Source organism: Mchenga conophoros, linkage group LG11, assembly GCF_057382185.1.
Source record: "Mchenga conophoros isolate Kocher_MC1m ecotype Shallow Benthic linkage group LG11, M_conophoros_male_GT1.1, whole genome shotgun sequence".
Taxonomy (NCBI): domain Eukaryota; kingdom Metazoa; phylum Chordata; class Actinopteri; order Cichliformes; family Cichlidae; genus Mchenga; species Mchenga conophoros.
In genome coordinates this window covers 17,176,625-17,201,790 of record NC_140536.1, presented here as the reverse complement: position 1 = coordinate 17,201,790, position 25,166 = coordinate 17,176,625, and the positions used below count along the sequence as shown (strand labels likewise).

Genomic DNA, 25,166 nt, shown 5'->3' with positions numbered 1-25,166 from the left:
ACTCACCGGCATAGTATGATATTCTGGAAATGTCTGCGAAAAGAAAGAGGGAGAAAAAAAAAAGTCTTAATTGATAAATTTGTGAAAACGACTCAGTGACTTACATCCTGCGTTATTCTCGCTACAGCACTCAGCTGTAAATGGGGTAGATATTCTCTAAAACTTGTCTGTGACCAAAACCACAAAATTAGCACATTTTAAAGCCATTTTTCTCTGCATCTCATTCAGTACCTGACAGAAGATGATTTTTCATGCATGGATAACTTGAAACTACTTTAACATTTCAGAGGTACTGTACAGCAGAGTAAAGAAAAATAAATTAAGAGACAAAGAAGACTTAATAAGAGCTTGACAGGTAAAAAATAAAACAACAGATAACATTACTACCAAAGGTTTCACCAGAGAGGATGCTGACTACTCCAAAAGTCCCAATTTAACTGAATAAAATTCCCATTTTAATTCTGAACACACAAAAATGAATTTCTAATCATGCTCATCACTTCACTTCTTTACACGTTTGTCAGCACTGAGCACACAGCAGCAGTGATGAATGAAGAGGATTTGATGTGAGCTGCGTTCCAGACGGATGGAGCGAGGCGAGAATCATGACTTGGCAGAATATATCTGCGCCGTCATGCTATAACAGCTTCACCTCCAGCTCACATTCAAATCTCAATCTGTCCCCTGACCTCTCTGCCTAACGCTCCTCTCTCCCATACTTTCACTCTCTAGATTCTCATACAACAATGAAACCAAACTGAACATTATGCAGAAATGTCCAACACTCTGAAGCTAAGCTGACATCGGTTACTAAGCAACAGACAACAGGCTGTGGTGCTAATAAGGATGCTGAGGCTTTGTCTTTATAATACGTGTAGGGAAAAAAAAGGTTAGTCCTAGTTCCGTACAGTTTTATGTTACTTTGTATCAACTTGAAGCACATCAGGGTTCAGGTATGTACTGTGTTACAGTCTCTCTAGAAAATTGTGTTGAGAAGCACGTCACCAACCTGCATTTAATAAAGCTATAACGAATTAGACTGGGATGAGTAATTGTTGGCTTCATTAATAATCATTTTTAAGCTGGAGGTGTGCACTGATTCAATATTAAGGACTCACTTTAGGCTGTGTACAAGCTAAATATTTTTTATTTTTATCAGTTGCACAAAGGAATTAGATGAAGTGGCCACAGATGGAAAACAGCTAAATCATTTTTGGTTGGTACGGCTTCTCAGTGAACACCTGAGACGAGATAGAATAAGTGTAAGAGACTGGTAACAGAAAAGGCATAATTTTAGAGTTTCATTCAAAGACAGATGCAAACACTGTCTGCTATTAGCAGAAGACAAATAAGTTCATTTTCAATAGGCAACAAACAACATGTAATACTGTGATAAGAACTTAATGTAATTAGTATGAATTTGGTACTGGAACATGTGTGAATATCTTCTTGCAATATGCTGTCAGACAACATAACTGTTTTACAACAAAATATTTCAAAATTAAATAAATGCAACACTAATAATACACTGTATATAGAACGTGGTAGATATAGCCATAAGTTCATGAAGTCTCATTTTGAAGCCCTGAAGCCTTCCACTGTCACAATTGCGCAGTTTTAAAACTGGAAATTTAAGACTACACTCATACAAAGCAGGCTCACCCTAAAGCATATCCTGCCTGATTATTCTTTTTATCTCTGATAAACACCATAATTTACCAAATAAGCATCATCTTTTATTTAATAAGACCTGAGCCTAGCAATTGCAAACATAAACTAATTAGGAAAGTGTTTACTGAGGTCAAACATCAGGGAAGCCAGAGTTGTTTTTCCCACCTACTTCTATAAAGCCTGACTTGTTTTTCCACTAGAGTCACCTCCTGAGGCTTTTCAGTGCTGGCTTTACTATTTAATCTATCATTTGAATACAATCTGTGGTATTAAAGCTAAGATCTTTAGTAAACTGCGCTTACTCACAATTCTGACATAAATAAAACTGCAGTATAGCATGTACTGTACTGCTATACAGTGGCAGAATGCTTTGGTGGCCTCAGGAATACCTTTTGTGGATTATGTAGATCTTTTGGCTTCATCAGACATCTACCTCTGGCTCACACTGGGGTAGTTTGCAGTCGAGTGTGAAATGGTGGGAAGGAGAGTTAGCACCTCCAAGTCTCGAGCCACGGTTTTCAGCCAGAAAGGGCGTGGAGTTCCCTTTCCAGGTCATAGAGCTGCTCTCCCAAATGGAGAAGTTTATTGGGGTCTCTTTCACAAGTGAGAGGAGAGTGGAGTGGGAGAATGATAGATGGATCAGTGTGGATTGGCAGCGATGCAGATGCTTTACTAATCTGCCGTGGTGAAGACAGAGCTGGGTGTGAAAGTGAAGCTGTCGATTTATCGGTCTATGTTCCCTTACCTCACCTACGGCCACAAGTTCTAGGTAGAGACTGAAAGAATGAGATTAGGGACACAGGCGGTGAAAATGAGCTTCCGCTGAAATAACGTTGTGCTCTCCCTTTAGGACAAGGTAGGGGATTTAATCATTCGGGAGGGGCTCAGTGCAGAACCGCTTCTTTTCCACATCGGGCATCTGAAAAGGGCATCACAGATGGGGTGTTTTCGGCATGTCCTACTAAAAGGAGTCTCTCATACAGTTCTAGGACATACTCTCGGCTGGCTTGGGAACACCTCAATGTCCTCCTGCGCTTGTCACCAGTTAAAGGGCAGAAAATAGGATGGATGGATGAATGGATACCGTGTAATAACTTACCGTGCGTGGATTCCAATAAGTTACATTTTATGGTGTGTTTTTATTACTTCTCATTGGTTCACTGATGCTCAGAGTATGCTCTACCACTTTACACACAGTAATTTCCTGTAAACACATAATCCTGTTTGTTCCTGACAGAGTTGAGTCCAAAGCGCTGGCTACAAGTAGCATGCTGTTACAAAAAGCAGCACAACTCCAATCCTGGCATTATTCTCCGCTGTACCTCACACCGAGTGTAATATTCAATACCGATAAATGCAACATGGAGGATTGTCGGCAATTTAAAGCTAGAACTGGCAGTACATTCAGCAAAGAACACCAAAGGATTAAGGATGTATCGAAATGTTTCTTGACATTTAAAAATATACATCAAAGAGTAATATCCCAAACCGCCACTGCTCTTTAAAATGTGATAAATACAGCTGCACATATTTTAAACATTTACCGTATGCATGGCAACATTAGTACAACACAGACACAAAACATCTTCATATGTAGTTCAACAGACTTGTCTTTGTCATGAGAAATGATTTAAATCCAAATCAAACTTTTAAAATCCACAAATAATGTCCTCAGACTAGAGCCTGTTAGAGAGGATACATCTGTCAATAGAGCCGCTGAAGACATTTTCAGTTGCATAAACACACTTCAGCGCTTCTCCTTCCTACTCTGTCATATTTGCTCCCTCATGCTCTCGGCCCCTATTCTTTTGCTTTCCCACTCAGAGTGAAAAAGCTATTGCCTCTGGCTGTAAATCGCAGAGGCTACACCAGTTGACACCATGCTAAGGGCATTGCACAACTCCATTCTCATCATGAAAACAACAACAGCCTTTTGCACTGATCAGCCTGTCAGAACACAGTACAACAGAATAGCAGGGAACAGAACTGAGTGCAGCATCAGAGCAGTCACCACAGTGGCAGCTAAGGCTTTAATGAGGTAGTTGTCCCTGTACGTAGCAGCTATAAAAAAAAAAAAAAGGTTTATTGCAGTATTGAGACCACAAGGAAGGGAAGTTCTCATTTACACCAGAGCAGTTTTTCACATCTGGATTTTTAATGTTAAGCAGAAAAAATGAAGATTTGCTGATGATACAAAGCTTAAGTTTTCTTCACCTGAAACACTTGTGTAGTAGCCTTTATAGCCTACTCACAATACACAGACCAACAGAAGCCAGAGTAGTTTCAGTATAGTGGTTTATGTATTCACCTAATCAGCAATATATAGCTGGTTCTATAGATCTCTCTGTTCCCCATCAGGAAGGTCATCGAGTGTTAGAAATAATAAGAAGAAAAAGCTGCCAAATTAATCAGCCCCTTGTGAATAAGGGAGCAGCCAAAAGTAAGCAGCTAATATGTTCACTGCTACACTTTCCAGTGCAGTCAGACGAACTCAATTCAGCAGAAGAATCAAAAAAATTCTTAGGACTTTATTTAATTACATTTTTACCGCTATAACATTAGAGAAGAAAAACAAAAATAAGAACCTGAAGACATTACAACTTAAACTCAAATGGACCTTTAAAGAACTAGGTATTAGGTATATCCTGTCAGTAGTAGGTTGGATTCCTTTTACTTTTTTATTTAGAATTGCCTGAATTCTTCATTGCATCCAACAAGGCGCTGAAAACATTCCTCTGAGATTTTGGCCGCATTGGCACGACATCATCAGATGGTAACCGTACAACTGTTGGCTGCACATCCACGATAGGAATGTCCCGTTCCACCACATTGCAAAGATGCTCCAGATAGGCCATTTGGAAACATTTTAGAACTCTGTCTTGTTCAAGAAGCCAGTCTAAGATTATCTGAGCATTGTGACATGGTGTGTTACACTGCTGGAGGTATCCATCAGATGATGGGCACACTGTGGCCATAAAGAGGTGGACATGGTGAGCAGCGATATCCAGGTAGGCTGGGGTTTTTGCTCCAAGGCTACCAAAATATTTTCAAACAACTCACACAGTGGATCAATGCCTGTTGGTCGATCATTCATGCATCACAGCAGAAATCAAGACTCATCAGATCAGACAATGTTTTTATAATTATCCGTTTTCCAATTTTGGAGAACCTGTGCAACGGTAACCTCAATTCATAGGTTACTTCGGCTGGTGTGGTCATCTGCTGCTGAAGCTAATCTGTATCTACGTTTGATGTGTTGTGTAAAAAACCATGCCATGTTCAAAGTCACTTAAAATCACTTTTCTTCCTCATTCTGAGGCTCAATTTGAACTTCAGCAGGTCATCTTCTATCTTACTTACTTATCTAACTTACTTCTATCTGATTGGCTAATTAGTTATTTGTATTAACAAGAAGTTGAACAGGTGTACCTAATAAAGTGACTGGTGAGACAGGTTTATTTTTTGAAACCAGTCAGCGCCTTGTGAAGTTGGATCATGTCTTCTCTCTGGCTGAACAAATTAATGATTAAATTTCAGATCACATTGTTTTCTTTATTATTTATTTTATTCAAATCTGTGATTTTACGAGGCACGTGTGCAGTATGCTCTCTCAGATACCCACTTTATTCCCTCCTGTTCTTGCAGGTTTACCACCGATTTAATAGATTTATAGTTTCTTTCGTTTATAAGCCATTTTATGGCTCTACCTCAGTGTGCAGTACACTGCCCCAAAGTTAACATTTATAAACACATTAAACCAAACCACAGCAGCACCGGGGTCTAGCAGAACCTTCTCATCTTAGAATACTTTCAGGAACTGAGAAAAAGGGATTAGTTACCCAAAACGTTTGATCTAATATATGTATTACATAAAATACCTCCCAATTCATTTACTCTATAAAAAAAAAAAAAAAAAAAAATACTGTCTAGCATTAAATAGACCTATGAGCCAAGAACCTTCACAGCCAAGGTGACCGATCACAGATGACTATATCAAACCTAGTTTCAAAACACTTGAGGTTCATTTCATTTTCTTACACAAGCTTATAAGCAGAAACATTAATCTGTAATGTCAATGGCATACCTTTTTTAATCTCTTCTATAAATACATATTTGCTAATCATCTCACACCTTTTTATACAAGTCAGTGTGAGGTGAAGGACTTGACTTTTAACATATTATAACATAGCAGTCTGGACTGATTCTGGACTGAACACAGATATGGATACTAACTGACTGTCATGTAATTCTTTCTAAAATGTTCAGTTTGATTTCCCATTTAGTCTTTGCCATTTCAGTCTAATACTGCACGTTTGCAAGACATCCTGATGGCATAGAGTCATGTGAAAGTTTTCACAGTGAAAAAAATAAATACATCCCATGAATCAGTAGTTTGTACCATGTTACTTCAGTTCATTTGAGGTTAATTGGCATTTATTTATTTATTTGCATTTGTTTACAGCTCTAAGCTTTGCAACACCTTAATTCTTTTCTTTTTCAGCCATTGTTATAGATTTGGTGTTGTGTTAGGGATCATTGTCCTTTTGCATGACCCAGTTTCAGGCAAGCTTCAGGTGTCAGTCAGGCAACCTCACATTTGACTTCAGAATACTTTGATATACAGAGGAGCTCACGCTCAACTCAATGACTGCAAGATGTCCAGGTGCTGTGGCCGCCATCATCACAACTCCACCATCTTGATGACAGTTGCTATGAAGTGTTTGCTCTAGAATGGTGTGTTTCTGTTTCGCCAAACATGGTGCTGTGCACTCTGGCCAAACATCTACAGAAGTCTTGCAGTTTGCTCAGATGCAACTTTGCAAACCGAAGCTGTGCTGCCATGTTCTTTTTAGTGAGAAGTGGCTTTCTGCTGGCAACCCTTTGAAACAGGCCATACTTGTTCAGCAAACTGAGAACTACCCAACTATGGCAAAAAAAAGAAAGAAATGAAAAATCATGATCATAACCACTTTGTTAATAATGATATGATAGGTAATGGATTTTGGAATAACGTAACTGTTAAACTTTTTTGTGTGTGAAAATATCTTCACAGTGGACCTTCTTGAATTTCTAAAATATTCATGTGGATTGATCTAAACCTGCCACAGTGAGTCTGAGTTTAGATGGGGGCAAAAGCCACAGCTGTACAGGAAAGGAATGTGTTGTATTTACAACAAAACAAATGTACGACTGCAAAACAGAACGCAGAAGAAACAGGAATTTTATCTTCATTATAATTATTCTTGTTTGTATAATGTTAGGAAGGCAAAACTGTAATTGAAAAATAATTATCTAAATAATTACCTATTAATTACCTAAAGAAAAGCGCTGTCAGATACAGGCGATAGTCAGATGCACTGCGTATACATTTCCTTAGAAGAGGCTTTAAAACTATGAAAGCTAAACAGCAAAATTATGTTAGAATGAGGCCCTGAAATTGATTTGAACGTCTCACAGGCAGTCAGTGATGACCGACATGGAATAACTTAAGCAAAACAGTGAGCTGTGGATGCAAATAAGGGCAGACTGATGGTGACACATGAGCGCTCGCTTCCAGTCATACAGTCACTGATCTTTCAAGACAGCCTCCTTCTGTATTACCTGAAAATATGACAACAACTTCAACAAACCAACTGTAACACTGTCCTCCAAAATTTGTAGCAGAAATTAAACGTCTATATGGCTACAGTTAAGCATATTGTATATCCTCATGTTTAATCTGTCACTTTACAAACTTGGAAAGTTTATGGATAGCTGCTTCAGCTAAGGAAGCGTTTAAAGCAAAAGCTACTTTTTATTTATGATTGTAAGCGTGAAAAATATGACACAAGCCATCAGGTATCTTAGTTATAGTTATTGGCGCAATAGCAGAAAACATGGCCTGGGGCACAGGATGGGTGTTGGAGCTCGAAGTGTCCTGGAATTCAATGCAGCACAATAAAGTAACCACATTTAAGGCAAGACATGAGACAACACAACTTAACTGAGATCATAAGCTGGAGTTTTATATCCTTTATAGATTCTACGGGTGTGTTTGTGTTTTATATGTAAGCTAATATTGCAGAAACAAACACACTGAATTCCCTTTTTTCTATAGGCGTAGGGACAATCTGATTTTCAGCTATAAAGGCAATATGAAAAACTGTTCAGCTACTTACAGTCCTCTGAACAAGAAAAAAGGGACATTTGATAACTGTGGGCAGTTGTTGGACAAAACAAGAAATCTGATGTTTAACTCTTTGCGGTGCAAGTATAACCAAATGTGGCTGAACAAAGAAGACTACAAGCTTGGACTCCAATATGCTTTTTAAACCACCTTAAAAAGCTGTCTGTATGAATAAAGACTTAGATACAGTTTTAACTTAGGAAAAGCTGGTTAGGATTTAAAAAAGAAAAGAAAAGTCAGGGTTACATGTGATCATCTCGCTAAGAGTTAAACCTACTCCTGTTTAGCTTTTGGATTTCATTGACATAGGTGCCAGTTCCTCTAAACTATGAGAGCAACGTTTAGGAACTATAATCACAGCAGTTTTTGTTATAATCGAACGTCAAGCTGAGGGGGTTTCAGAGTTGTTCCCAAGAAAAGTTTAAATACGCTTCGTGCAGACAGGACAGCGCACAGTCACGCTATGATTCATAAGTTACGTCGAGTCAGCAAAATAAGAAAAAGATTTTTTAATTTAGGCTTAAAGCTACAAACAAACAGATCTCTGCCACTTAATCTAAAAAAATGAGAAGGAACCAACCAGGTTTAACAAATAAAACACAATGGGCCGACACCTTATCAGTCCCCTAATCTTGTTTGTTTGTGTTCCACTCTTTACCTGTCTGTGAGGTTTTTCACATGCAACTGCTTGCACAGCAGTGCACAGAACAAATTCCTTTCCAGCTTTCTGCCTGCCAGACCCTCTCTACCTGCCTCGCACAGAGCACACACCGATCCAATCAACGGCAAGAAGATTCACAAAGCCATCAGTATAACCGCACACATACATACCTCCATTGGTGCAACCCAGGAAATCCCAGAACTGCATGTTGGCAGTCAGTACGCAGAGGCCCGGTCCACCGCTAAATCATGAATGTCTGTGCGTTCCTCTCCTCTCTTTCTGCACTTCCTAGTTGTACTGTATGCTGTCACTTATAGGAGAGTGAAAACACCCGCCCACTGAATGTTTAGGACTGACACACCTGGGGGGCTGAGTTTCATTTCCAAACTGTTGCCTCCTCCTTCTAAATGCTTGATTCTCATTCTTTCCCCAACTAACTCTCCCATCATATCCCACCATTCTGCCTGTCGAATTTGTGAGACCCATCATCACTAAAGAAAGGGATAAGGGGAAAAAATCAATCCAATATCCGAATTGTTGTTTCCCCATTCATGCATCTTCATCTCAGTGGAAGTAACAAGAGAAAAGGTGAGGAGACCAAGCAGCAGACACGGAAACAAAGCCATTCCTTTCCCTTTCAAGCATCACTTCTACAAATAAAAACTCATGCACGATCATCACATGTGCACAATTTTTCAGAATAATGAAAAATGTGCTTGATATGCAGTCAAAAACAGAGAAGTGAAAAACATCAACTGCTGCACTGGTGGGATGTGCACTCGAGCAAACATTAATGAGTGCTTTAATAGTATCTACACAGAAAGGCATCCGCTGGAAGGGAAATTGTACCAGAAACTGACATTTCTTGATAATTCACTAAGAAAAAAAAAGTGGTCATATCCCTTTTTCAGGAGAGAAGTATATTCCATGTCAAGCATGGTTATTTTGTCCATGATCAGATCATAATATCTGCGAACACACTTTGGTTTCCTGACCCAGTGGTTTTTGCTGCTAGAGGATGTTTGCAGGGATGTGATCTGTGGTAACAGCCACATAAAGGCAGGAAACAAGACGGCAAAGCATCAGGAAAACAGACATCTGTAGGAGACAAATCAGGGCAGCTTGGATTAAAAAAAAACCCTGAAATCAAAAAAAGCAAATAACTGACAAACCTTCAACCACAGAGCTGCTGGGCACTAAGCTGTGAACCAGGTTTAATTCTGTCAGGTTTACCATTATGCATAGATTTCTGTTTAATCCCATCAAGCACGCTCACAAATGATTTGTGGCCCTAAAAAAACACACAAAAAACCCCACAGGATCTGCTCAAATATTAATCCATTTCAATCGGCCTAGTTCAGTGATCAGTGTGCAATATTGAGGTTGACAAGGCAGCAAACAGCCCCCAAAACACTTGAGACATTCAGGTTTAAGTAAAGGCTGTCTCCCCCTTTTGTCTCCAAACCATTGCCTGCAAAAGATAAGTCTCAGTGTGAGCCACTCACTGCTCAACAAAACATAGCTGTTTTGCAAAGGCGTTGTTACTCCGCATGACAGAAATCCTGCCTGGTTTGGACCTTTGCACCCACCGGAGAAACACAGAGGGGTGGTTTCGGCCACTGCACCACTGTCTGTCTGTTAGGAATACAAATTACTCCGCCGTGTATAAAACGACTTGTAATTCACATCAGCTAATTCACTCTAAACCCTCATGCCAGCTCCTAAAAACACACCCACACCTAAGTGCATTGTCGTTAACCCCCATTGTCTGTGTGTGTGTATGTTACCCCCCCTTTAATGCTAAGCTAGCTAAGCTAACCCAGGGCTATTCCCACTCAGTTCGCCCCCAAGAGGGATCAATACTCACCCGCTTCAGCCCTGGAGCCCGACCGCACCTACTTTCCGTAACCGGACACCTTATCCAGCCAGCGCGTCTGAATTTTATTAGCACATCCACTGATAATAGAAACCGGCTAGATGGATGTCTCTGTGCTCCAGGTCCCTCTCCCCTGTCTGTTTTTGTCCACAACAGCGCCGTGCCCGGTAGTCGGTGTCCACTGACGCTAGCTGTTAGCACTGCTGCTGCCTCTGCTGCTGCTGCTGGAGGAGCCTGATCCTTTACAACATGGCTGCAGCTGGCAGGGCTCATTGACAGGAGGAGAGGGGCCCTACGTGTCCACGCCTGCATCAAGGGACCCCAAATCTTTCTGCATATGAGATCCAGATTTTGGAGAACTACACTATCCCCCTATTTATTTTGTCACATGAAGAAAAATGGCACAGGAGAGTAAAACCGCCTTATATTGTACACTAATCTTGGGGTCTTAAAAATCCACACATTTAACATACTATGGTGGTATTTTATTGTTTTACGTATTGATGACCAGTTAAAAAGGACGTTCTGTAGTGCCGTGAAGGGAAATCTATTTTGAGCCCATATTTTTGCCATATTAAGGAGAAAACACATTATGTTCTGAGGTTTTGATTCTTTCTTGCAGTTGGTTCTAGTTAATAGGGCATCCAAACAATAGCACTTCATGAAATTACTGTATATATGGTTGCTGACAGGCTCTAAATTATACATAAACATTAGAAATCAAACACTGAGTCCTCGCTAAATCTGGCTAAAGTATGTGCACACATTGAAGTACACCTTTATTTGATTTTAAGATTTAAGAGGTGCATGTGTCTGTGTGTGTGTCGGGAGGGACTGTCAGAGCAGGATGAAGTAAAGCTGTCATTGCCACTATCAAACTGCAACACCGTTTGTCTGTAACCATGCGTCTTTGCTTCTTCACTGAATAAAAAGATGTACAGTGAGTTTCACAAATGTATGTCAGTGCTGATGGAAGCTTTAAGTTTTCTGTATTTTCATAGTGGAACACACTACACAGAGGAACAGTAAAATAAAGGACACAGCGAACCTACAGCTGTGCTAGAGCTCATGTTTAAATTAAATCTTAAGAGATTTATGTCATACATTATTCATCATTGCTTTATGATGTAAGGCAAACAAAAGAGGTCTTGAAATAAAGATCCCCCCCACACACACAATTATTGACTTTGATGCTGGCTGCTTTGTTTTCCTCTAACTGTGTATCGCCACTGTCTCGCAGCCAAAGCCCAAAACAATCCATCTACTCACACAGCTCCCCCCTCCTCACACATACAGTCCCACCTACACATCTACTACATTCATGCATGCAGCCAGCTTATGCCCATGCAAACACACATTCATGCAGACACATTCTGAATACAGAGATTATTTTTATCCACGCACACGTGTGATGCAAATTATGATGCAAGACACTTGGATTAACTCACAATGCCGTGATTACGTGGCAGAGCAGCCCACGTATGCACGTCACACACCGTGGCATCTACTGGGACAAAAACATTGTGCTTAATCTAAAAGGAATTGTAAGAAGGTTAAGGCTTTGTATAACACATACATTTCTGCTGTGTTATTGACTGGTAGAAAGTCAAATCACAGTTTAATTGACTGGTTTCAGAAAAAAAAAACCCTGCTGCAGTGGCCAAATAAATGCATTTATATTGTATAAACTATTTGGCTTGTAAAATAATGACTGGCAGTTGTTTGAATAGAAATACATTTCATTACAATTTGTTACCAGATTTAAAAGGGTTATTTAAAAAGAATCACATTTAAAACTGTGTCCAATTCTTTCCAGCTTCCCCTCTTATTCACTTTAGCTCTGCTATTTTTCCTTGGCACATAATTTCTTGTGTAAACAATAAAAAATACCCCCCCCCCCCAACAAAAACAAAACAACAAAACAACAAAAGAAAACAAAGAAAACAAAAACCCAGCTATAACACTGAGATTGAAGAGTAATGTTAAAACCCAAGTATGTGATGAAGGATGACTCTATGTGACTGATTTCAGTGCAGCTCTTTTAGACAGTCTGTTAGGATTGCGTGTGGCTGCATAAACCTGAGTGGTGCCTGACTGCAGATGATATCAGAGTAAAAGAGGAGGTACAGGCTTCCATCTAGTGGTACATTTGAAGAAGCGCCATATAAAATATCATGAGTTTTTAGGATTTATTACAACCTTATAAATATCTTGTTATTTAGGCAACAAGCTGAATCACAGAAAAGACACATTTGGCATCAAAGGCATTCTTTTTTGTAACACATGCAATTTAAAATCCCCCCCAGTGTTTTTTTGTACTTAAATAGAGCAGTTTAGGTACCTAGAATTGCACATAGACAGTATTATCAGATTCTTGGTGAGGGATTTAAAAAGTACAAAATAAACCTTGTCAAAGTACTTGTCAAAACTCGCCGTGTAACTCGAGCTCAGACTGGATGTTTGTGATTCAGTTGTGTTATCACAAAAGTCACTAGGCTCACTTCTTTCTGTTTCCACACTCTCAGCTTTTTGCAGGCACAAACTTGTGACGTTCAGATTCAACCACCATGATTAATCAGATTTCAAGCTGCATTTTTTTTAGTAGTAGTCAAAGAGCAGTAAATAGAATTATAGTAACAGTTACCCTGAAATGCAACTGATGCTGTGAACAGTGATTCTTTACATAAATGGTCGACAGAGTGCAATATTTTATCAGTAATTGTATTGATTGTTGGTATCTGGCTGTACTTATTTCTGTTTTTGTATTTAGGGATTTCAATGTAATATTTTATAGTGTGCTTAGAGAAATAATTATTCACTGACACCACAAAAATGTTTAAATTGTGCTTTAATATTATAAATATAAAGTGCTGAACAAATATAAAGTGCTTTAAATTTTGAACTTAATGTAAAACTTCTCACTAAAGCGTAAGCATTTTGTGAACTACAGTGAATATTCATGGTATTTTCCAATAGTTAATAATACACTGCTGTCATACCTGCATATAATCAACATACATTCCTGGTACTAAACATGCAACTGTTGCACCAGTTAATCCATATTTCTACATCTTTATTATCTCTATAGTGAATACACTTCAAGTTTTAGTGAATACATTCAGATTGTATGAACCTCTCATGCATTGTATTTGATAATAAATATCAGTAAATAAGGAACTCTTATCCAAACCAAGGACTCCTGCAGCAGAAATTGTGGTAAAAGGTCAGTCAGAGACATGAATAGAGACATGAATAGAGACAGAGTGAAATGGATGAAGGTAAAGAAAGAGAAATTGAAGGACAAAAAGACATGTAATAATAGTTCAGTGCAGTATACAGAGAAAGAGGCTTAGGAAATGAAAATGAAGTATGAGTGACTAGGAAAAGAGTAGAGTAGTGAAGGTTTAAGAACATACAGAGTGGAAATTTGAGAACGAATGGGGGGATGGAGAAAGTCACACGGAAGCATATCCTGTGGCCTTTCAGGCAGAGATAGTGCAAATGAAAGGGCATAATTGGAAGATGATGGCCAGAGATGGGAAAGTTAAGAAGACTGTGAGATACACCTGGGTAGTTATGATGAGGTAAAAGTGCATGAGGCTTAGAAGTGCCTGTGCTCTAGCATGCCACTTCGGTGGTCTTTGAGACACTCTGGTTCACACTGGAAATACTATCCATGGAAACATCGGTGTGAGAGCGCACACGCTTCTCGTCGTTGCTGTGTGAACTTATTTGGCTACGTTGCAGCTCGTTGGTATGTGCTCGGCTTCGTGGGCCATCCAAGGACATAAGACTTGAACTGGACGTTGTCCGTGAGCGAAGTCTGGTCATGCTGGCACTGGACACTGTAGAGGAAGAAGAGCAGAGTCCTTTTATTATACTGTTTGAGCCTTTCAGTGAGCAGTAGTCTCATCCCCCCCCCCCCCCACACACACACACACACACACATTCAGAGGTGGTTCTTGTTAATAAAGTGAGATTTCAGGAAAGTTATATGAATTAATTTTTTGCTCATTGCTATTTCAGAACATTGCCTTGACCTATATAAAATCCAGCTAGTAAATTAGTGACTTAATGAAATAAAGACCATCACGAACAGGAAATTGAGATATTGAATTAGATGCTGTCATCATTAATGGTTGGCGGTTCATTACCACTTACAATATCCCATGCCCTGGATGAAATATTTGAAGGCTTCAATCACTTTGGCTGGCTGTGGAGAGAAAGATCATAACTATTAGGAGAGAATTTGCATTATTCTCAAAGCAGCCAGTAAAATGTGTTTTCACACCTGATCCACTTGAGGAAGCCCTCCACAGTCCGACATCTAGAGGAGGACGAATGAGAAAGAAATATGCATAATTCACTCTAAGGTTATGAACTTATCAGCACCACAGTTTTAAATAAAATACATCAGATATTGCACGTGTGTTTATTTTTGAGTCAACCAGTTCTCCAGTTACCTTAAGCAGTGTGGTTTTGGTGGGGTTGAGCTTAGAGTTGCAGTCCACCACAGCTTCCACAGCTGGAGAATTATCGCCTACAATGAGCAGAGTGGAGCACCTACACACCAACAGGAAGATGAAACAGTCAGAGAGACTAAACATATGGTTGGGATTGACTTGGCCTGTTGCAAAGATGCAAGCCTGTGATGGGCAAACGACAGAATTAAAAGAGGTGATTTTGTAGAAGGGTCATTAAATAAGTAAAAGATTCTGTATGAAGACAAATGGTTTTACTAACTTGAGAGTCCTGACGTTGATGTTTCCTCCAGGAACAGGTCTTTCCACCTCAAGAGCGTTGCGGTGGTTGTAGGAGCGGAAGAACTGACTGACATTGGCCTGGTTCATTGTTGTTGTGATGCGGTGGCGGTATGTGGCGATGAGGTCGTGATTGGTCAGGATTTCATCCTATAAGTCGGAGACAGATGTTCTGTATTTAGCAGTTGCTGTGTATATATCTTAAGTCATCTTCATATTTTAATTTAAATAAATATATTTAATATATATTATGTATTACTTCATCTTATGATGAGCATTTCAGTTTTTCTTCTGAGGCTAACTAAAATTGAACACTGTAGAAAAGGCTTGACAACTTGCCTTTCCAAACAAGTGTGCGATGACAGTGTCTGGTAGAGTCTGGGTCCATCCAGTGAGCTGTAACACAGTTTCACCAGGTGAAGCGACCTTCATTTAGTAATCTTTAATGCATTGACATTAGGGCTGTTTAAGAACAATTGAAAAAGGGAACAATGAAAAAATGTTTCATTGCAGCCGGTGTAAAAATGAATCAAATTTAGGTTGTATCTGACTACATATTGTCTACCTTGGTTGCAAACGTATCCATTAAGCCTTCAGCACTGGGGTTGATATTGATCAGAACCAATCCATCCACCAAATCAGGGTGATTCAGCTGCATGCACAGATGAAAAGATCTGACTCTGTTAGTCTACATCAGCCACAAAAGAATTTGAAGTACTCCCAACATCTCCGATTCAAGACATGTCTAACTGTATCTTTGTAACTTGACTCGAAGAGCAAAGATCCGCATAGAGAAGCCCAGAAGATCAACAACAAAAATGGCTTTATGCTTTATTTATTTTTAAAAGATTCAGACTCACAGCAAATCTAGCCAGGATGTATGCTCCCGCTCCCACTCCCAAACCAATTACACTACGCAACCTGCAAAACACACAGCCAAAGATTAACTGGTCCAGATTTAAATCAGAGGTGAATCCAAGTAAGGAGTGTCAGGTCTGTCTTACCCAAAGTGTTTGAGGACAGAAGGCAGTGCTTCAGACAGTTGGTCCATGGTAGGGTAGGTGTGACTGAGGGGTCAAAAGTCAGTTTTCCCATCAGCATTCACGGGATCTCATATCAAATAATTTTACAATCCCATCATTAATTCTTAAAATACACATGTGGTGTGAGAAATGGGTAACAAAGACCATCTACTAACCCAGCAGGCAGAGTTTTGGCTGCCTCATGCTGTCCTGGGGCTTCAACGTGACAAACAGGAAAATGTCTGATGATTTCGTACATGTCCTGATGGTTGAACAGAGTCTCAAAACAGGACTTGTCTGTGGCAAGAAAACACAAAAATGGAACTGTTAAGCAGTAAACATTTTAAATATAAGAAAAAATAAGAAGACAAGTAAACAATTTGTAGACACTTTAGAAAGTGTGAAACAGGCCCTTACATGATAAAGCCAACATGCTGTGTTCCAGATACAAAAATAGATTAGAAATGGAAACATGTTTGGACATCATTGCTCCAGGGATTTCCACCTTCATTTATTTCTGTCCTTTGGTATTTAGATCTATTCTATTTATTTAGAGGATATAGAGATCACAAAAACTGTATTGCTGGGGTTGAGAGCTGCTACTTACGGTTCAGTCCAACATCATGAAAGGTCAGGATGGCAGGGTGATTTCCCTTTAGTGTCCCGGTCATGATACAATGGACATTCCCATACTGAGTCTCTACATGCTCCTCCTGAAACAAAGATGCATCAAAGAAGAGTCCAAATCTGGAACTAGTATTCTGTATAAGTTACCCACAAATTAAAACATGTTAAATATAGCCAGGATCTCCTCAAAGTGCTTTACTAGTATAGCCTAAAAGCATATCAATATAAAAGTCATTAAATTTGCACTGCAATCGCAACAGATTTACCCCTAGCCTCCTAAAACCCGAGCTCTTGTTTTGGCATGCATGGGATGCAGCAGATCTATGTTGAGCAGAATGAGGTATAATTTGCAGAAAAGCAAACAGGGTCTCAAGAAGTTGAAATTTCTCTATGATACTCACAGTGATTTGGGGGTTGAAGACAGAGTCACAGTCATTCTCCTCCAGAACCATGGCTGCTGTTGCAGAGGAACGTCCCTTAAACTCTTTATAATTTTTTTCTTTTTCCTTGTTAGTATATCTGGATATTTCTGTAGTCAGATACCATGTGAGAGTTGGAGCTCTTTGTGACACACTGTGTGTTTGAGCTGGTTTTTATATCCTCTGACTCTGATCTGTTTTTAAGCCCTGATCGCAACCTGGTTCACACGCGACCGAGTGGACCTTCCTTTTTTAATCTGACCTCAGGCTGCTGTGCTTCCACAGAACCAGCACAGGATTTGTACAAGGAATTATCCCCAACAGTTGCCCTGCAAAATCAAAACTTATCTTATCTTTAAGTGTCATTGCATTGCAATCAGAAATATTGCATGCAAGCAAGTTGATCCTATGATTTTCAATTTTAATTGATTTTTTTCTGGGATTTTAGTACACCACTTTTTAAAACTTTGAATATGTGATTTACTTTTTGTACAATTGTAAGTGAAATGTAATAAAACAACTCTTAAATCTGACCCATAGGGAGCTTGATAGACTGAAATAAATTCATAACAAAGAAAAAATGCTGTGAGGCATCACTGGAATCACAGCACCTTCAGACGTGAGCTAAGCAGGTCAGCTGTTTAATCTCAGTGAGCCATCTGTTTCTCACAGCAAAGCAGTCTGCTCTCCGTCGCTAAGCTTGACCCTTCTGTTAATGCAGAGTGTTATGATTTAACGCCGATAGCTGCTCTGAACTCAGCATGTCATGTAGAACTTGCAGAGACCTGCAGCTAAAATGATCTCCAGTGGCCTATAATTTCAGTCCTCTCGACAAAAACATCCAACAAACATCTTTTACCAAAGCAATCCGTGCTAAGCTTGAAATATTTCGATAGCCTAAAGCCGCTGCAAGAGTTCATCTGAGAACAGTGCCTTTTAATTTAATCTCAGTGGAACTTTAAAGCACTTTATGAGAGATACTTTCAACCTCTCCTATATTCACAAAGAATCACCAGAGGAGAAGCTCCACATGTTCCTGGGATTGAACCAGGGATCTTTTGCTTGTTGGGCAAAAGTCTAAACCAAACATGAGGATAAAATCAGATGTGATCCTTCGAGAAAAACAGAGAAGACAAATGTGAAATTCTAAATTCCGTGAATATGTGCCTCCAATTTTACATATCAAATTTCTGGTTTTACAAAAACAGCAGCAAATTTAAAATCTGCTTAAAAATAAGTCTTCAAGTGAAGCAATGCCATCTTTTCAGGTCTGTTTCAGCAAATATTATTATTCTTAAAAGAAAATATTTACATATCAATGCTGCATGTACTATGAACCGTGTGTTTCTGAAGATGTAGATTAATAATCAATACTTTAAATATGCTATCCTTTTTTCTGTTTGGGTGTTTTGAGTGTTTTCTGGCTACCTAATGATTAAGACAAACTCTATCATTAAAAACGTTTTTGATGCTATGCATCAGATATCAGATATTTGTGCTGCAGCGTATTTTCTAACAATCTGAGCAGTTCGTTGAGAAAATGCAGTATCATATCTTGGCTTACAGCTGGTTTTAACAGTACTGTACATGATGTATTTTACTGGTACACATCAATCTTGACTTTCATACTACTATATGGTCCAGATAACAAATAATATTGTATTATATACTAATTCTTTTCTTTCAAGGAAAAAAAACCTTTATTATATTATAATGAACTGAAAATGTGAATTTTCTCATGATGGCAAAAAGTCAGAAGTTTCTGGATTAGCTTTAGAAAATCATTTCTGGCTAAAGACGAATTCTTTCATCTTGACTTTACAAACCATGACAAAGTGCATCACATTTGCAAAGTTGATAAAACTCAAATATGCAATTAGAGAACGACAGAGGAACGACATAGGTACCTGGGATACTTCCCAGACAGTAACAGCTGGTTGAACGGAAGTAGAACAGACTGTATCATGACTGCCTTCTTTAGGAGATATTCCCACCACTGCTTTAACCATACACACAGAGCCAGATGAGAGCTGTGTGCACAGGAGATTTAATCCATTTAGTGGTGAGTGAAGAGTAGAAGGCAGCAGATGGGTCTTACCCAGCTTCACGTCACTGTGAAGTCAAAATATCAAAATGTGAACCCTGGCTAAGCTCTGCCCTGCTAGCCTATTTCTCCACTTGCCACTGGCACAGATACTAGTGCTTATCAAAACAGAGTAAGTGACTGTATAGGAACAACAATAACATGAAATTGTTTTAGCAGTTAACTATTCAAAAGTGGGTTGAAGAAGTAAATGAACATAGCTGGGTGAAACTACTGAAAAATGTAAACTACATTTCTTATTAGATGTACAGTAGTTCACTTTTCTTTGTTAGATATGCAACTTCAAAATCAAAAGATAAAGCAGATTTTACACAGTTTGCAGTGTATCCTGCAAATCAGATCATCATAATCTTTATTCCGTGCTATAAATACTGTCAGATTTCACGACGTTATTCAAAGTTTTCGGGCAATCAGGAGAAACATGCAGGGTAGGAGCTGGGGTACATCTCAGATAATGGCACAATGTCCAGCTGACTGAGTGAGCAGGCGAATGGCTGTATGTGACTGTAGCCACCGGTGCTGTTATTGCTACTTGCGATTCAAAAGAATATGTATAAACAAAAAAATATTTAAATAAAATATAATTAAATATTTCTAGCTATTTACAGTGTCTGTTCAGTGTTTTACAAATAACGCTTTTGCTGCTGCCAAATACATTAGATTATTAATTAAAATGAAATGTTTTTGCTGACTTGTGATTCTTTTAAAAGGTATTTGTTGAATTAGTTACGCAGTTTTAAAACATTATAGATCAGTGTTTTAACTTTAGACAAAAATACAATTTGTGGGGACAAAAATACAATTTGTGTTTTTAAGCCAACTGTGGAAAACATAAAGTAGTTGTAGATATTGTTGTTTCTTATTTTTGTATATGTCATATGAAACTTGTTTTCATTCACTTTTAATGGAAAAAGGGGGGAAAAGTGCACTAGGGCTGTATCCCAATTCAGGGTCTGCAGCCTTAAAGTACGCAGCCTCAACGATCCTCAAGGGCCGCGTACTCAAAGACCGCTAAGGCCGGTGGTGCGAGGCTTATGAAATGGGACGGTCTAGCCTCCGTTGCGCTGCCCAGGTTGACTAGCAACCATGATACTAACAGCTAGAAACGTGTCATACAGCTTTGTTTGACAGAAATGAAGGAGAAAATCTTTTGTTCATTTGTTTGTTTGTTTCTACATGAGCTTTGTGTCAAGCCAGCCTCCAATTCGAGACTTGCAGTCAAGCCAGCCTCCAGTTTGTTTTACATTCCCTGTGTATTCAAAGTATTACGGGAATGGATGTGGAAACCGGATTTCAAAATAAAAGCCAACTTCGAGTGAATTAACAGATATGTTAAGAACATAATAACATATAATTTAGGCTTTTTTTTTTTTTTACAAACTCTAATGTTAGATCTATATGACACAGCCTTGTACCCTAATTGTGCCCTGTCACTATCAAGGCCATCTTATTTTGGATTTCAAAGTAAAAGCCCTGTGAATCTTCATTTTTGAACTACTCTTTCAATGACTTAATAATGCTCTTAAAAGCAAAAGTCGTATTTCCAAATACTATTTGAACTTTATATCAACACTTTCCAACCACAGTCTTTTTACAGTGATACCATATCAATATCAAGTCAGTCTGATTTTGCCTTTCATAGTAATGGCCCTTTGAAATTGTCCATAATTGACTTAATCTTCTAACGATTCAAAATGCTCTAAAATGAAAAATTCCTGTTTCCACAGGGTAATTCCACCTTAGATCAACAGTATACAGCCCCACAGTGATACCATATCAATATCAAGTCATTCTGATTATGCCTTCCAAAATAAAAGCCTTTTTAAATTGTCCATAATTGACCTAACTTTCAGTGATTTCAAAATGTTTTAAAATGGAAATTTCCTGTTTCCACAGGGTAATTCCACTCCAGATCAACAGTATACAACCTCACGATGTTACCATATCAATATCAAGACATTCTGATATTGCTTTAAAAAATAAAAGCATTTTCAAACTGCCCATATCTGAGTTGCTCCTGGAACAATTTCAAAATGCTCTAAAATGGCAAATTCCTGTTTCCACAGGGTAATTCCACTTTAGATCAACAGTATACAGCCCCACAGTGATACCATATCAATATCAAGTCATTCTGATTATGCCTTCCAAAATAAATGCCCTTTCAAATTGAGCATATATACGACCTACTTTTTTAACGATTTCAAAATGTTCTTAAAAAGAATTTTGCTGTTTCCACAGGATAATTTCACTTTAGTTCAACAGTATACAACCTCACGATGTTACCATATCAATATCAAGTCATTCTGATTTTGCTTTCAAAAATAAAAGCATTTTCAAACTGCCCATATCTGACTTGATCCTGGAACAATTTCAAAATGCTCTAAAATGGAAAATTCCTGTTTCCACAGGGTAATTCCACTTTAGATCAACAGTATACAGCCCCACAGTGATACCATATCAATATCAAGTCAGTCTGATTTTGCCTTTCATAGTAATGGCCCTTTGAAATTGTCCATAATTGACTTAATCTTCTAACGATTCAAAATGCTCTAAAATGAAAAATTCCTGTTTCCACAGGGTAATTCCACCTTAGATCAACAGTATACAGCCCCACAGTGATACCATATCAATATCAAGTCATTCTGATTATGCCTTCCAAAATAAAAGACTTTTCAAATTGCCAAGATACGACCTACTCTTTTAAAGATTTCAAAATGCTCTAAAAGTGAAAATTGCTGTTTCCACAGGATAATTTCACTTTAGGTCAACAGTATACAACCTCACGATGTTACCATATCAATTTCAAGTAATTCTGATTATGCCTTCCAAAATAATGGCCTGTTGAAAATGCCCATAATTTACCTAACTTTCAGTGATTTCAGAATGCTCTAAAAAGGAAGATTTCAGTTTCCACAGGGTAATTCCACTTTAGATCAACAGTATACAACCTCACGATGTTACCATGTCAATTTCAAGTCAGTCTGATTTTGCTTTTCAAAATAAAAGCTTTTTCAATTTGCCCATATATGACTTACTCTTGGAGCGAATTCAAAATGCTCTAAGATGGAAAATTGCTGTTTCCACAGCATAATTCCACTTTAGATCAATAGTATCCAACCCCACAGTGATACCATATCAATATCAAATCAGTCTGATGTTGCCTTCCAAAATAAAAGACTTTTCAAATTGCCGATATACGACCTACTCTTTTAAAGAATTCAGAACGCTCTAAAAATGAAACTTGCTCTTTCCACAGGATGAATCCATGTTAGATCAAAAGTGTACAACCACACCATGGTACTATGTCAATTTCAAGTCATTCTGATTTTGCCTTCCAAAATAATGGCCTGTTGAAAATGCCAATAACTTACCTAACTTTCAGTGATTTCGGAATGCTCTAAAAAGGAAATTTTCTGTTTCCACAGAATAATTTCACTTTAAATCAACAGTATACAACCTCACGATGTTACCATGTCAATTTCAAGTCATTCTGATTTTGCTTTCCAAAATAAAAGTATTTTCAAATTGCCCGTAGACGACCTACTCTTTTAACGATTTCAAAATGCTCTTAAATTGAAAGATGCTGTTTCCACAGGATAATTCCACTTTAACAGTATCCAACCAGACAGTAAAACTATGTAAATTTCATGTTGGTCTGATTTCGCCTTTCAAATTAATGGCCCGTCGAATTTGTCCATATGTGATATACTCTTTCAATTATTTCAGAATGTTTTAAAAATGAAAATTGCTGTTTCAACACATATTGGGTTTTCATTTTGAAAAGCAAAATCAGACTCAATTGATTATGACAGAATTGAATCATAAAGATGATGTAAAAGGAAGCTGAAATTGCCACTAGGTTGTAATTGATAGTACGTTTATATTTTAAGTCTGTGGAAAGATGTCATTCTAAATAAAGACATTACAAAACAGCTTGCAAACCAACCATGACATCTTTCCACAGACTTAAAATATAAACGTACACTGGAATTACCCTGTGGAAACACGAAATTTCCATTTTAGAGCATTTTGAAATTGTTCCAGGAGCAACTCAGATATGGGCAGTTTGAAAATGCTTTTATTTTTTAAAGCAATATCAGAATGTCTTGATATTGATATGGTAACATCGTGAGGTTGTATACTGTTGATCTGGAGTGGAATTACCCTGTGGAAACAGGAAATTTCCATTTTAAAACATTTTGAAATCACTGAAAGTTAGGTCAATTATGGACAATTTAAAAAGGCTTTTATTTTGGAAGGCATAATCAGAATGACTTGATATTGATATGGTATCACTGTGGGGCTGTATACTGTTGATCTAAGGTGGAATTACCCTGTGGAAACAGGAATTTTTCATTTTAGAGCATTTTGAATCGTTAGAAGATTAAGTCAATTATGGACAATTTCAAAGGGCCATTACTATGAAAGGCAAAATCAGACTGACTTGATATTGATATGGTATCACTGTAAAAAGACTGTGGTTGGAAAGTGTTGATATAAAGTTCAAATAGTATTTGGAAATACGACTTTTGCTTTTAAGAGCATTATTAAGTCATTGAAAGAGTAGTTCAAAAATGAAGATTCACAGGGCTTTTACTTTGAAATCCAAAATAAGATGGCCTTGATAGTGACAGGGCACAATTAGGGTACAAGGCTGTGTCATATAGATCTAACATTAGAGTTTGTAAAAAAAAAAAGCCTAAATTATATGTTATTATGTTCTTAACATATCTGTTAATTCACTCGAAGTTGGCTTTTATTTTGAAATCCGGTTTCCACATCCATTCCCGTAATACTTTGAATACACAGGGAACGTAAAACAAACTGGAGGCTGGCTTGACTGCAAGTCTCGAATTGGAGGCTGGCTTGACACCAGTGATTAAGCTCAGCTATTGAACGGCGTATATTTTAAAGTAAAGGCTTTAAAACCAAGTTAGTACAAACGTCACATAACTTTGCCGACATGTGGCAACAGTAATGTTTTAATGTTCTTCGTTATTAAACATTTGCACATAAATAAGTGACATAATATTCAGTACTTACTTAAAGTTTACTCTTCGGGAGCCCCCCATCCGCCGTTTGTTTTTCGGCAAAATTATCCACACCCACCGCCGCGCTATGCATTCTGGGATATGTTGGGCCGAAGTCTACACTGCCACAGCCTTAAAATTCAGGGATATGAAGGACGCATTTCAGGGCCGCATTTCGAGCAGCCTTTGAATTGGGACAGCCTTCGGCGCGCCGCTGTGATGTAATCGGCCTTGAAATGCGTACTTTAAGGCTGCAGATCCTGAATTGGGATACAGCCTAGATCAGCCCTACAATCATCATTTCCCTGCAGAGTCCACTAGATGGAGTGCCATTACAATCTTCTGGATGCTGAGTCGTCAAACGGCATTATAAAGAAGAAGGCCAGCTTCACCTTTCTTTATTTTTCACCTGATAAACCTCTAACACCCCATTCTCAATACCCTGTTATTAGTTTGTGTCGATGCTCTTAGTTCGTCTGTGTGACTTCTACACACTGCCTTTAAATGTATTTTAAACGTTTGGGGAAGAAATTTGAATTTTTATTCGCTTTGATAATCACCCGTGGGCGTGTCTGCTAAAACACAGACGGGAGATGGAAACCGAGTTTATGAAAGGAGAGAAATCTCGGCATACGGTGAAGTAGCTGTTCAGTCATAAGTATCCCCACACTTCCATCTTCACTGCTTCGCCTCAGGGCATCAGTGTCACACGCAGAGACGCTAAATAAGCACATTAACGTCCTATTGCTGATAATTGGTTGTCACGGTAACCGTTAAGTCTGCAGGTGAAAGTCTTGCTGTCCGACTCTCAGCTTTCAAAACACTCTAAT

General features: G+C 38.4%; 2 protein-coding genes across 6 annotated transcripts in view; both read right to left on the bottom strand.

Moving 5' to 3' along the window:
• The window catches only part of LOC146563837 (focal adhesion kinase 1-like), a 63,043-nt gene extending 52,440 nt beyond the window's left edge, over window positions 1-10,603 (bottom strand). For 3 of the 4 annotated variants that reach the window (XM_085291165.1, XM_085291166.1, XM_085291171.1), the window contains exons 1-2: window positions 8,669-8,775; window positions 7-33 (exon numbers count right to left, since the gene is read on the bottom strand). In XM_085291165.1, the coding sequence (XP_085147291.1) occupies window positions 7-33; window positions 8,669-8,705 (64 nt within the window). In that variant the 5' untranslated portion in view covers window positions 8,706-8,775. Of the gene's footprint in view, window positions 1-6; window positions 34-8,668; window positions 8,776-10,365 lie in introns of those variants that run through there. The other variant, XM_085291168.1, reaches the window with a different exon arrangement.
• Window positions 10,604-13,205: 2,602 nt separating this feature from the next.
• LOC146563836 (protein NDRG1-like) lies at window positions 13,206-24,499 on the bottom strand. 2 transcript variants are annotated; one of them, XM_085291164.1, is made up of 12 exons: window positions 24,350-24,499; window positions 16,764-16,869; window positions 16,333-16,453; window positions 16,139-16,201; window positions 15,995-16,055; window positions 15,700-15,786; window positions 15,474-15,530; window positions 15,118-15,284; window positions 14,838-14,937; window positions 14,666-14,701; window positions 14,536-14,587; window positions 13,206-14,219 (listed from the first exon to the last, which is right to left on the bottom strand). In XM_085291164.1, exons 2-12 carry the CDS (start codon window positions 16,825-16,827, stop codon window positions 13,993-13,995), a joined length of 1,035 nt encoding a protein of 344 aa, XP_085147290.1. In that variant the 5' UTR covers window positions 16,828-16,869; window positions 24,350-24,499; the 3' UTR covers window positions 13,206-13,992. The 2 variants fall into 2 exon arrangements, with proteins under 2 accessions (XP_085147290.1, XP_085147289.1); XM_085291163.1 differs by lacking the exon at window positions 24,350-24,499 and adding an exon at window positions 17,185-18,794.
• Window positions 24,500-25,166: the final 667 nt, after the last annotated feature.

Coding starts and splice junctions, on each gene's coding strand:
- LOC146563836 (XM_085291163.1), bottom strand. CDS start 17,235: ATGGTTCTGGAGGAGAATGACTGTGACTCTGTCTTCAACCCCCAAATC. Junction 16,454..16,763: donor TCATGATGTTGGACTGAACC/GTAAGTAGCAGC, acceptor TTCTTGCCACAG/ACAAGTCCTGTTTTGAGACT. Junction 16,056..16,138: donor TCTGTCCTCAAACACTTTGG/GTAAGACAGACC, acceptor TGTGTTTTGCAG/GTTGCGTAGTGTAATTGGTT.